General features: G+C 45.0%; 1 protein-coding gene across 1 annotated transcript in view; it reads left to right on the top strand.

The window, feature by feature from the left end:
• The window catches only part of B3GLCT (beta 3-glucosyltransferase), a 120,547-nt gene that overhangs the window by 65,060 nt on the left and 41,993 nt on the right, over nucleotides 1-13,494 (top strand). Inside the window, exons 8-10 of the mRNA XM_055542437.1 lie at nucleotides 3,569-3,632; nucleotides 11,074-11,193; nucleotides 13,069-13,138. Coding sequence (XP_055398412.1) covers nucleotides 3,569-3,632; nucleotides 11,074-11,193; nucleotides 13,069-13,138 — 254 coding nt within the window. The remainder of the gene's footprint in view (nucleotides 1-3,568; nucleotides 3,633-11,073; nucleotides 11,194-13,068; nucleotides 13,139-13,494) is intronic.

Below are 13,494 nucleotides of genomic sequence, written 5' to 3'. Positions count from 1 at the left end.
TAATGGTCATCTGAGTTAAATTCACCCATTCCAGTCCATTTTAGTTTGCTGATTCTTAAAAAGTCAACATTTACTCTTGCCATCTGTTTGATCGCTTCCAATTTGTCTTCATTCGTGGATCTAACATTCCAGGTTCCTATAGCAATATTGTTCTTTACAGCATTGGATCTTGCTTCTATCACCAGTCACATCCATAACTGAGTGTTGTTTTTGCTTTGGCTCTGTCTCTTAATTCTTTCTGGAGTTATTTCTTCACTGATCTCTAGTAGCATATTGGGCACCCACCGTCCTGGGGAGTTCATCTTTCAGTGTCCTATCTTTTTGCCTTTTCATACTGTTCACAAGGTTCTCAAGGCAAGAATACTGAAGTGGTTTGCCATTCCCTTCTCCAGTGGACCACATTTTGTCATTTCTTCTACTCAAGTCACCAGAGAAACTGGTTACTTAAAACATCTCATGATACTCACTTTCTTAAGCTTTCTCATCAGAAATGCTTCCTCACTGGAAATATACTCTGCATCAGTTGCATCATTTGCTCAATCATGTCTGACTCTTTGTGACCCCATGGACTGCAGCAGGCCAGGCTTTCCCGTCCATCACCAACTCCCGGAGCTTGCTCAAACTCATGTTCATCGAGTCGGTGAAGCCATCCAATCATCTCATCCTCTGTTGTCCCCTTCTCCTCCTGTCTTCAGTCTTTCTCAGCATCAGGGTCTTTACTAGTGAGTCAGTTCTTTGCATTAGTGAATGTTGAATTAACACTTTCCAACGTTTCCTGGTGATCCATCTAATGTGTTCTCCTAACCCTAACATCAATTTTTAAAAATTGCATTTTTGGATAAATGCTTGTTAATTTTCAATAAGGTGATTTCTTCAAATAAGTGTTACTACAGAACACAGTTATTGGTTTCTTCTGTTGTTTTTCTACCTGCAAACCTTATCTTGATTTTCTCCAATATCTTACTCTGTTGACTTATCTCACAAGTGGTATTAGAAAAGTCAGTAGGAAGTTTTCCTAATACAGAACTGAGAGGTTCGCCGTTTGTTGCAAGTTTCCAGTCTAGCTGCTTGTGTGATTAGAACTGAAAGCTGAATGTCGAATGTCTTATTTGCCAGGAACTGAATATTTAATGAAGAAATATTTTCATGAAATAACTGGGATTTCTGGCCTTGCTGGTTCCTGAAATTTGCATTTGAAAAGCCCTCGAGTATAGCCCTTGGTTGTGTATAGAAGAATGACACCTGGGCCCCATCGCTGGGACTTGCCTCTTCAGTTAGATGAATTCCCCCTGCGCACGTTTAGAGCTGGGACTCCTTTGCGAGATGACTGGGCTAGGCTGCGGGTATCCCATGCAGCTGACTCATCCAGGGGAAGTTCATGATATTGATTAACCATCACTGGTTCTGGCAGAGTCCATGGGTTGCTAAAGGCAGCCACTTACAGATGCCAGCGTACACACTGATCTGTCTCCAGTCAATCAGTGCTCATCTTAAAGAGAGTCTGTCAGTGGCTGGCACTTTCTGTCCTTCTCTGGTTTTCCTCAAAGGAAAATGTACAAGAACTGAATGAGAAAGAAACTTGGAAAGTCAGGAGTAGAGAGCCTGTTTAGGGTGGCAGTTCAGAGGTGTTTATTGTCTATTGAGGGGCAGGGGTGGCATGGCCGTCTGACATTGGCATCTGATCACAGCCCCTGTTTCTTGCCTGTGGCGGTAAGCTCAGGTATGACTTGTTTTTGGTCTTTGGAGTCTGAATATGGTCTGATCAGATTTTGAAGGCACTTGTCATGAGTCCAGATTCCAAAGTTAACTTGAAAGAGTTTATTTATAAAAACTGGCTTCAACCAAGCAGAATTCGAGCTGGGCAAGATTCTGTGCCAGGGCAGGTTTTTTCCTCTTAATATATATCAGGAATGTACTAAGAATGCAGTCTCTTTATGTAACATCCTCACCCACTCCTGCTCACGGGTCCGTGCGCAGATACCCAGCAGGAATGTGACAGAGATTCTTTCGGGCTTTTTTAGGACTGTCGGCCGTCAAGCCACATTCGTATCAGCTGTAAAAACCAGTGCTTTATAACTAAACGTCAATTACAACCTGTGTCTTCCTCCTTTATCTCTGTATGACACAGGGCATCTAAAGCCTGTGCCCTGTGACAGCCTGGAGGGATGCGGTGGGGAGGGAAGTGGGGGGGTTCAGGATTGAGGGGACACATATGCCTGTGGCCAATTCATGTTGATACATGGCAAAAACTAGCACAATATTATATTTATCCTCCAGTTAAAATAAAATTTCTTAAAAAAGAAATATTTGTGCTTCAGCCAGGCTGAAAACTCAGTAAGGACTTTGAAAACTTTTCTTTTTAAAATCACTGTGATTTCTTTGCAGTTAAAATATTTATTAAGTGAAAGTGTTAGTCGCTTAGTCATGTCCAACTCTTTGCGACTTCATGGACGCCAGGCTCCTCTGTCCATGGGATTTTCCAGGCAAGCATACAGGAGTGGGTTGCCATGCCCTCCTCCAGGGGATCTTCCCGAACCAGGGATCGAGCCCGGGTCTCCTGTGTTATAGGCAGATTCTTTAGCATCTGAGCCACCAGGGAATATTTATTAGGAGGTTTGTAATTGAAATGAGGGGTCCTACCTCTAGTCCTGTAACAAGCATAGAACCGTGTGGCATCTGAGTGTTCTTGGTAAGTGTGTAATTCTCTCTCTCAGCTTGGAATCAAGGAATACACTGGTATTTGCTCTCACCCATCCAGGCTGCTCACTGAGCACTAGGTTTGGGGGGCAGTGGGCCGCGTTGGGGTACACAGCAGGAGCCGTGTAGAGGGTGTTGTGGAGCTGCTGTGTGTGATGGATGAATGGGCTGTGCTTCCCACTCTGGGAGCAGAGGAAGCTTCTGTTTAGTCTTGAGGGAAAGTCTGGAAGCCCAGAAAAGGCTGCCAGGTGAAGGTTGGGTCGGGGTGAACTAGGCCAGGGGTGTGCTCTGGAGGTGGCAGGAGGGTGCTGAGGAGCCAGGGATTCTAGAGCCTGGTGGGGTTTGGGGCATTATTCTGTGTTGAAAAGAGCCATTAATAATTTTTTGAAGCAAGAAAATAACTTGAAACTGTTATTCTTTCCTGCAACCATCTGCTCTCTCCCCCTGAAAACTCCACAAACTGTAGTTCATCAGGGTCATTAAAAACAGGAGACTGAAACGCAGCAGCTTGTGTTTCCTTGTTGTGCAAGCTTCTTTGCTTTTCCTTTCTGTTATTCAGTCAAGGATTATCAAGAGTTCACACACTTTATGGCTTTTTGAAAGACATTTATTGTGTCATATTGTGTTTTATGTTATGTTTTCCAGGTGTTCAAACAGTGAAACCTATGTTTGCAACAGGTCTTACCTTCATTTCCTGGTGCACAAATAATTCTGTTTTCATAGTCCTTTGCCTTAAGGAAATGAAAGTCTTACTTTTACCTTAAAATTTCTATTTTTGTTTTCAAATATTAGAAAGTCTCAAGAATGTATTATTCTTGTTTGATGCCTGTTTTGGTTTTTAAAAAACCTCACATTATCTCTTATTTTCTAGGCTTACAAAGAGATTAAAGAGTGAATCCCTGAAATCTGACTTCACGATAGATTTAAAACATGAGGTGGGTCATGAATTTGTTTGCTTAAAAGTCTTTGTAATCAAGAAACTGTGTCTTTTTAAATGGTAATAAGATCATACACATTGATAATTACCTTAAACATAAATAGGTTTAATGCACTAACCAGAAGACAAAGGCTGGCAGATGAAAACCCCCGCGTCTTTGCACTTCCACTTAGCACATCACTCCACGTAACCCCCCAAACTGTAGGTAATTATTTAATAGTGTTGCTGCTGCCGCCGCCAAGTCGCTTCAGTCGTGTCTGACTCTGTGTGACCCCATAGACGGCAGCCCACGAGGCTCCCCCATCCCTGGGATTCTCCAGGCAAGAACACTGGAGTGGATTGCCCTTTCCTTCTCCAATGCATGAAACTGAAAAGTGAAAGTGAAGTCGCTGAGTCTTGCCCGACTCTTAGCGACCCCATGGACTGCGGCCCACCAGGCTCCTCCATCCATGGGATTTTCCAGGCAAGAGTGCTGGAGTGGGGTGCCATTGCCTTCTCCATTTTATAGTGTTAGGTTAATCATATTTCCATTATGGCTGTTAATCGTAATTATTTTTTGTCTGGCTACTCATTGTGAAAACTGATAAACATCTTTTACTTTTGTGTTTATGTAATATTATTCACTTAATACCATTATATTATGATTGGTTAACAGAAAATAGTAGAATTCTATATTACTAAAGTGAAAGTGTTAGTCACTTAATTGTGTCTGACTCTTTGCGACCCCATGGACTGTAGCCCACCAGGCTCCTCTGTCCATGGGATTTTCCAGGCAAGAATACTGGGGTGAGTTGCCTTCTCCCCTGGAGAAGGATCTTCCCGATCTAGGGGTCAAACCTGGGTCTCTTGCATTGCAGGTGGGTTCTTTACTTCCTGAGCCACCAGGGAAGCCAGAGGTGAATGTTTAAAAAACTTGCCAAAATGTCATTAAAATACCTCTGGTCTAATTTGGTGCTTTGGTTGCTCTTACGCCTCCATCGAGTCTCTGTGCTGGCGCTCTACAGCAGGATGGAGCCATCTGGTCCCCTGGCACTTAGTGGACACTGGTCGGTAGGGATCCTGAGGCAGGTGGCAGGCATGCCATCGTGAATCCAGTAATCTCTGATCATCTCTCTGTGCAGCTTATTCGTGGGTACATCTGATGGCCAACCCTCCTTTCCCTCCAGAGAATTATGAGTCTTAGGACATTGGGGTCAGTCATGACACATAACTCAATCCAGCAGCACAGGCAGCCTGCCAGGAGCAGAAAGGGCACTCGAAGGATTTTCATTTCAGGGGTGTTTTTAAATTATGAAAATACATGTCAGAAATCATTCTTTTCCATGAGAGGGAGGGAATGACTGGTTGAAAGCCAGGGTCTGTCTAGATTTTTAATGAATAATCAGCTCAGGTATAGATCCCCAGGTTTGGGAGCTTATGGAACATTGAATAACATACATAAAAAGAAAAAAAGCTCTTAACATACCTGAAAGGTATAACCATCAGTCAGAATATCTGTGTTTAAGAGAGAGAGCTTGACTGGTTGCCTGGATGTGTCTCCCCAAGAGGACCCCGCTTTGTTCTCACCAGAGTGAATAGCTTTCTTGAATCCTCTCCCTCGCCCCCTTTTCTTCATTATTTTATAATGTATGAATGTGTCTCTGAATATATACTGTATAGTTTTGTATTCTTCTGGGCTTCATATAACGGAGAAGGCGATGGCACCCCACTCCAGTACTCTTGCCTAGAAAATCCCATGGATGGAGGAACCTGGTAGGCTGCAGTCCATGGGGTCGCGAAGAGTCGGACACCACTGAGCGACTTCACTTTCACTTTTCACTTTCATGCACTGGAGAAGGAAATGGCAACCCACTCCAGTGTTCTTGCCTGGAGAATCCCAGGGACGGGGGAGCCTGGTGGGCTGCCGCCTATGGGGTCACACAGAGGCGGACACGACTGAAGCGACTTAGCAGCAGCAGCAGGGCTTCATATAAACAGGACTGTACCATGAATATGATTATAATTTGATTTGAAACTCATCTGTGTTGCTGTGTGCAGCTTTAATGAATCTATCATCGCTTCCTGCAACAGTCTGTCTCGGGACTGTACCGTGGTGCCTTTGCCCAGCCTCCTGGTAGTGGGCCTCTGGGTCACTACTGGCTTTTTGCTATTACAGTCACTGCTTCTGTGAACATTTTTTACACGTGTCACAGTGATCATCTGTAAGAGTTTCTCTACAGCAGAAGCTTTTAGATTGTTTTGTGATTGGGACTCACTTTAAAAAATACGTTTTTCACTGTGACTTAGTGTACTTGTGTGTTGTTCTTGTGTTTTGTTATTGATTTCCAGCTTAGCACGACTGGTCTGTATAACAGTCATTTGAAATATTTTTAGGCTTAACTCTAAGACCAGATTCATGTTCAGTTTTCACAAATGGAGAAAAGGATAAACGTGCTCTGATTGGAGGGTATATTATTCTCTTCATATCTACTGGGGCTTCCCTGGTGGCTCAGATGGTTAAGAATCCACCGGCAGTGCAGGAGCCCTGGGTTTGACCGCTGGTTCAAGAAGATCCCCTGGAGGAGGGCATGGCTGCCCACTCCAGTATTCTTGCCTGGAGAATCCCATGGACAGAGGAGCCTGGCAGGCTAGAGTCCATGGGGTTGCAAAGAGTTGGACACGACTGAGTGACTCACACTTTCACTTATATCTGTTAAAGAAGAAATAGATACATCAGTTAATCCTGTGTGCTTTTCACATATCTCCTCCCTCTCTCCCTTCCTTTTTTTTGTTTGGTCTGCTTGATACGTCATCTACTAAGGGAGGGTATGAAACGCCTCCCTCTGAGTGCAACAGTGTCTCATTGTGGGGCTGCCTGCTCTTGCTATTTATAGTCTGGGGCCATGTCACTAAGAAGTATGCGGGTTTAGACTTGTCATGTTCTCTTGGTAAAGTTTTCTTTATCTCTAGGAATGCTTGTTGCCTCAGTGTTCATCTGTTGACAGGAACACTTCCATACTAGCTTTCATTTGGTGTTTGCCTCATAAGTGTTTTTCATCTTTTTTCTTTCAGTACTTCCATGTCCTCATCTTTTGATGTGTTTCTCTTGAAGAGGATATGCTTATCTTTTTCTCCCAGTTTGACAACCTTTATCTTCAAACCACGTAGAAATTTACATTGACATTTTTCAGGATTTGTTGTCGGTCGCTTAGTCGTGACTGACTCTTTTGTGACCCTGTGGACTGTAGCCCACCAGGCTCCTCTATCCATTGGATTTTGCAGGCAAGAATACTGCGGTGGGTTGCCATTCCCTGCTCCAGGGGATCTTCCCGACCAGGGATCGAGCCCATGTTTCCTGCTTTGCACCTTTGTTCCCCCTCCCATTTTTCTTTTTCTAACCCTAACCCTTTTGGAAGTTCGGTCTCCGTGTCTGTTTCTTAACGGTTATTTTAAACATTTTAACATGCATGCTTAACCTTGTTGTTTAGTCATTAAGTCTTGTCTGACTCTTTGCCACGCCATGGACTGCCACATGCCAGGCTCCTCTGTTCTCCACTGTTTCCCGGAGTTTGCTCAAATTCATGTCCATTGGATTGGTGATGCTTACCTAACCATGGCTAATTAATCAATATCCTGAAATTTAAGGACCTGAGAATGTATCCCTTTCTCAATTTGATGCTCTTTTGTCCAGTAGCTTTGTTCTGTCGTTCCTTTTAAATCTGCAGCTCAGATGTTGTCTTTACTTTATGCGGTTACCATTTGCATTAACTCAAACCCTGTATTTCCTCACTATTTTGTTTTGCTTCTGGACCCTGCTAATGGAGATCATTGTTATTCTTCCGGAAGTATATCATTCAGAATTTCCTTTTTAGTGAGGTGGCAAATTCTCAGGTTTCCCTGTAAAGATGCTTTATTTCAGCTTTGTTCTTGAGACATAGTCGCATTGTGTGTTGGAGTCTGGGTTGTGAGCCTTTTTCTCATCACAGCAGTGCCGTTCCCCTGTGCCCTTTCTTCTGTTACTGCGGTTGTGTTGGATAATAAGCCATCACTCGCACGTGGGTCCTTTGTAGCCAGTCTGCTGTTTCTCTGGCTGCTTTTAAGATTGATCTTTGTCTTTGGTGTTCTGTGGCTTTCACTTGTTCAGTCACTCAGTCGTCTCTGGCTCTTTGCGACACCATGGACTGCAGCACACCACTCTTCCTGTCTTTTACTGCCTCCCAGAGCTCACTCAAACTCATGTCTATTGAGTCAGTGATGCCATCCAACCATCTCATTCTCTGTCACCCGCTTCTCCTCCTGTCCTCAATCTTTCCCAGCATCAGGGTCTTTTCCAGTGAGTCAGCTCTTCACATCAGGTGGCCAAAGTATTGGAGCTCCAGCTTCAACAACAGTCCTCCCAATGAATATTCAGGGTTGATTTCCTTTTGGATTGCCTTATTTAATCGTCTTGCCATCCAGGGGACTCTCAGGAGTCTTCTCCAGCACCAGAGTTTGAAAGCATTAATTCTTTGGTGCCCAGCCATCCTTATGGTCCAACTGTCACATCCATACATGACTACTGGAAAAACCATAGCTTTTACTGGACGGACCTTTGTTGGCAAAGTAATATCTCTGCTTTTTAATACTGTCTAGGTTTGTCATAGCTTTTCTTCCAAGGAGCAGTTTCACTATGGGGGGTGTGTGTGTGTGTGTGTGTGTGTGTGTGTGTGTGTGTGTACAGAGTTTCCCTGGTGGCTCAGACGGTAAAGAATCTGCCTACAATGTAGGAGACCCAGGTTCAATCCCTGGGTCTGAAAGATCCCCTGGAGAAGGGAATAAATACCCACTGCAGTAGTCTTGTCTGGAGAATTGCATGGACAGAAGAGCCTGGCAGGCTGCAGTCCATGGGGTCACAAAGAGTCAGACATGACTGAGCGACTAACATATATGCACACACATACACCATATACTTTATTTTCTTGGGCTCCAAAATCACTGCAGATGGTGAATGCAGCCATGAAATTCAAAGACACTTGCTGCTTGGAAGAAAAGCTATGAAAAACCTAGACAGCATATTATAAAGCAGAGACATTACTTTGCCAACAAAGGTCCATCCAGTCAAAGGTATGCTTTTTCTAGTAGTCATGTATAGATGTGAGAGTTGGGCCATAAAGGCTGAGCGCTGAAGAAATGATGCTCTTGAACTGTGGTGTTGGAGAAGATTCTTGAAAGTCCCTTGGACTGCAAGGAGATTAAACCAGTCAATCCTAAAGGAAATCAACCCTGAATATTCATTGGAAGGACTGATGCTGAAACTGAAGCTCCAGTACTTTGGCCACCTGATGCAAAGAGCCTACTCATTGGAAAAGACCCCTGGGAAAGATTGAAGGCAGGAGGAGAAGGGGATGACAGAGGATGAGATGGTTGGATGGCATCACTGACTCAATGGACATGAGTCTGAGCAAGCTCTGGGAGATGATGAAGGACGGGGAAGCCTGGAGTGCTGCAGGTGCAGAGTTGGACATGACAAGCGACTGAACAGCAACACCAGTGTGTAGACGCAGACTATTTTTTTTCTCCTCTTACTTAGTATTCATTGGGCCTTTCTATAATAGAATTGTTAAACAATTAAAAAAAATTCTCAGCCACTGTCTTTTCAACTATTTTCTCCTTCCCTCTGTTACTCTTTCTGGAACTTTAGATATATGCTAGAGGTTTGCACTTCTCTTTCATGTTCCCCATCTCTGTTTCTTGCTGCGATACAGTTCAGATAATTTGGGGGGCTTCATCTTTTAGTTCCCTAATTTTTATTCAGCTGTGGCTATGATAGGCTGCTTATCCTTACCATTAAAATGTTCATTTTCAGCTTGTATTTTTCATGTCTGATGTTTTAGATATTTCTTTTTCAAATTTGCTTTCCTGTGTAATCTTCCAGAAATTTTGCTCATGTTTTAAAGTTTTTCTTTATAAAAATGTATGAAACAATAGTTTTTATAATCTCTGTGCTTGATCACTCTGATCCCTGGATTCTTCTGGGTGGGCCTGGTTAAGCTGTGTCCGATGGCTCTTGCTCTTCATCTCCTGTCTTTGTTCTACTTTCTGTGATCTTTCTGAGTGCTCTTGCTCCTGAGGACTTCACCTGTGACAGTCCGCGAGTCCTATTAAGGTTGTGGGCTCCTCAGTAAGGCTTTGCGTTAGCTTTTGCCGACTTGCTAGCGACTCAGGGCCACTCTGTTTAAGGTATTTTTGGACTATGTAGGTGACAGATTAGGGAGGCCTGGCTCTTGGTTACAAAATCTCAGGATAGCTGGAGATGATTTTTCCCTATCTAGTGTCAAAGTCCCAGCTTCATGTGGGGGTTTGCTGTTAGACACCCCTACTTGGGCGAGTCATGGGCTTTATTCTCTTTAACGCATATCAGAACCTCAGCATGCCCAGGACCCAGGTGGTGCCTGCGAGGAAAAGTGACCCTCAGGGACCGTCTCTCCCAGGTTCTTACTTTCCAGTTTTGTCTTTGTGAGCTCTACATTTTGTGCCAGTTTAGCAGCACATTAAAAAGCTTTTAAAGATATTTTATGCAGTATTTTTAGATAGTTTCAGCCCGTTGGTTATTCAGGGTGTGTAATTACCATCCTGCAGGAAACCAGAGTCACGATGATCTTATGTTTTATCTTTCTCTGTGATGCTTTAGAATCCTTAAAATAGCTTCCCTCAAATTGCTTATGACAGTTTTGAAATCTTTTGGAGGTCGGAATATTGATTCTCTTTTAAAAGAATTAATGTATTGGCCGCACAGAGTCTTTGTTGCTGCTCAGTGGCTTTGCTCTGTGCTTTTTGCAGTGCACGGGCTGCCCGTTGTGGGGGCTTCTCCTGTTGCACAGCACAGGCTCTAGGCCTGCGGGCTTAGTTGCAGCACATTGACTCGGTAGTTGGTGCACGGGCTTAGTTGCCTTGTGGCACGTGGGGTCTTCCTTGACCAGGGATTGAACTCCCGTCCCCTGCATTGGCAGGTGGATTCTTAACCACTGGACCACCAGGGAAGTCCCCCAGGATATTGATTCTTAATTGTTTATGGTTAATAAAAGATTTGATTGCTCTACATGGAATTATTGTCTTGGTGTGTGCTGTGAAGTCACTTCAGTCATGACAGACTCTTTGCAACCCCATGGACTGTAGCCCCACCAGGCCCCTCTGTCCATGGGATTCTCCAGGCAAGAATACTGGAGTGGGTTGCCATGCCCGCCTCCAGGGGATCTTCCTGACCCAGGGATCGAACCCGTGTGTCTTACGTCTCCCGCCTTGGCAGGCAGGTTCTTTACCACTAGCGCCACCTATTGGGAAGCCTGCGGAATGCTGCCATGTAAATGCGGTTCAGTGTGATGTTCTCTAGAGAAGGGGAGGTGTAGCTTTCCCTGGAGACACGGCGTACCTCCGTGCACGGTGGTGTTGGCTCTCATTCACGCCGGTTTCCTGTGTGACAGATCGCGCTCTACATCTGGGATGGAGGGGACGGACTCCCGCTCACGCCCGTGCCCGAGTTCTGTACAGACACTGTGGGCTCCTCCTGCGCCACCTCGTTCCAGTCTTCCCTGCCGCTTTGTGTGAGTAACAGGAGGACAGCTTCCTCGTGTGTCAAAGGGAAACATACATGCTGTGCATGATGTTGCCCTAGCAGTTCACACACTGATCAAACACCGTCACTTGCCACGTGCCCGGAGAGAAATATATATCACGTTTCTAGGGATGATAGCCCCGTAAGGTAAGCACCATTGTTACCCTATTGGACACATGAGAGGGGGGCACCCCGGAGCTGCAGAGGCATGTCCCCTGAGTCAGTTCTTTGGCTGAAGGTATAGCACAGAGCTGCTGCAATTCCTGGTGTATTTCCTAGAAAGGCAGTGTCAGACATTTCCAGTTGTTCCCAAGCCCTCTCCTGAAGCCCACCTCTACCCTCCTCTCAGCCAGCAGCCCCACCCCGACCTCACCTGAGACTGTCCAGAACTTTGAGAATGCACCAGCTCATGGTGGGCCCTCGGTCCAGTCCCCAGGATGAACCCAAAGACCATGGACTCAGCTGGGTGGTTAGCAGCCCTTCCTCGTAAGGAAAAGCAGGTTCACAACCTCACATGTTATCCGTTATTTCCAAGTCATTGACACAGAAGTCTGGGTTGCAATTTCAAAGAGGAGTATGTGTATTCACACACACACACAGTAGCAGTGGGAGAGAATCTGTGCTGGTGGCATAGTACTTGAGAGGGAAATGTCTTTCCAGACTTTGTGCTTGCTTGTTCTCTAATGTTCTTCTGGAAAATCTGGAAGGGTTGACCTCCTAGTGCCTTGAGTGGCATGACGAAACTGCAGTTGCATGTCGCTGTAAACCAGCCCCAAATAATGCGGAATCAGGATTGAATGTCCCTACAGCCCTGAGATGGTGATAAAGGGGTCAGCCCCCGCCCTGGCCCCACTGTGAAGTGCCCACAGCCTAGGGGCTGGATTGTCCACAAGCCCCTCTGTGACCCCTTCATCTGAGCGACCAGCCTGGGCTGGAGCCAGCGCCCCCACCCCCGCGAGGTGTTTGACGTAATCCTGCCTTTGGCAGAGGACAGAGCACCGCTATTGCCTAGACTTGCATGGACCATTAAGGGCCATAAAAATACTGTAAACATCAAAGTGAGGCCAGGCTCCCTAAAGGGAGTCATCTCTTACTTTGCACTAAAACATCCTCCTACTTCTCTCTCCCTTTTAAAAAAAATTTTCACCAGCTGGAAAAAGGAAAGGGAAGGTAACCAACACTTCCTGGGCACCTGTGATGTTCATAGTAAATAGTAGTAATAAAAGCAGCTGTGCTGGTGGTTATCATCCCAATTTCCTGAATGAGCTGGAAATTTAGAGGACATTCGTCCAGCTGATACACGGGGGATGGCACGGCTGGGATTCTGGTCTCCGTCTGGCTATGAGTGAGTGAGTGAAAGTCGTTCAAGTTGTTTCTGACTCTTTGCGACCCCATGGACTATACAGTCCATGGAATTCTCTAGGCCAGAATACTGGAATGGGTAGCCTTTCCCTTCTCCAGGGGCTCTTTCCAACCCAGGGATCGAACCCAGGTCTCCCGCATTGCAGGCAGATTCTTTAGCAGCTGAGCCACCAGGGAATCCCAACAATACTGGAGTGGGTAGCCTATTCCTTCTCCAGCAGATCTTCCTGACCCAGGAATCCAACCAGGGTCTCCTACATTGCAGGTGGATTCTTTACCACCTGAGCTATCAGGGATGACCCCCCAGCCCTCCACCCCCCACCCCACTGGCTGAGCAAAGCATTTGTGGTCCTCCAAGATACAGTCGTGCCCTGAAACTTGATTCTGGAGACAAGTTTGATGTCCCTGACATTGGTGAATTTGAACTCAAGAGCATGTGACAACTAATTTGGGTGTGCTGTTAAGATACATCGACTCATGTATGCATTTTTTTTTTTTTAAGGGAAATCCAGTGAAGAAGGAGGATATTTTTGTTGCAGTGAAAACATGCAAGAAGTTTCATGGTGATAGAAGTATGTTTTTTTTTGGATTATTCATTTTTATTGAACTTTAAAAATCCACACTGCCTTTAAAAAAAAAAGGACAAATCAGATATGAGCTCAGCTCAAGAAGGGGATAATGACAGATATATTATTGGAAGTGCAAGCAGTTATATAATCAGTCTTCCTCCTCATAGCACTTCAATCACCAAGATCAATTAGAAAAGACAATTTTGTGTTGCAACATGAGAGGCCGTGGCCCTTCTAAGGACTGATTAGAGCAGTGTTTTAAATTGGAAATGGAAATGCTCAGCTGTGGCAATCTCAGAGACTGTAAGTGGATAATAATCCATTTTGCAAAACAGTGTCCTGTTATGTCCAAGTGTGGA

This window comes from Bubalus kerabau, chromosome 12, assembly GCF_029407905.1.
Source record: "Bubalus kerabau isolate K-KA32 ecotype Philippines breed swamp buffalo chromosome 12, PCC_UOA_SB_1v2, whole genome shotgun sequence".
In the NCBI taxonomy this organism is placed as follows: domain Eukaryota; kingdom Metazoa; phylum Chordata; class Mammalia; order Artiodactyla; family Bovidae; genus Bubalus; species Bubalus kerabau.
Note: the sequence above shows the minus strand (reverse complement) of the source record. Positions and strands in the feature narration are given on the sequence as shown.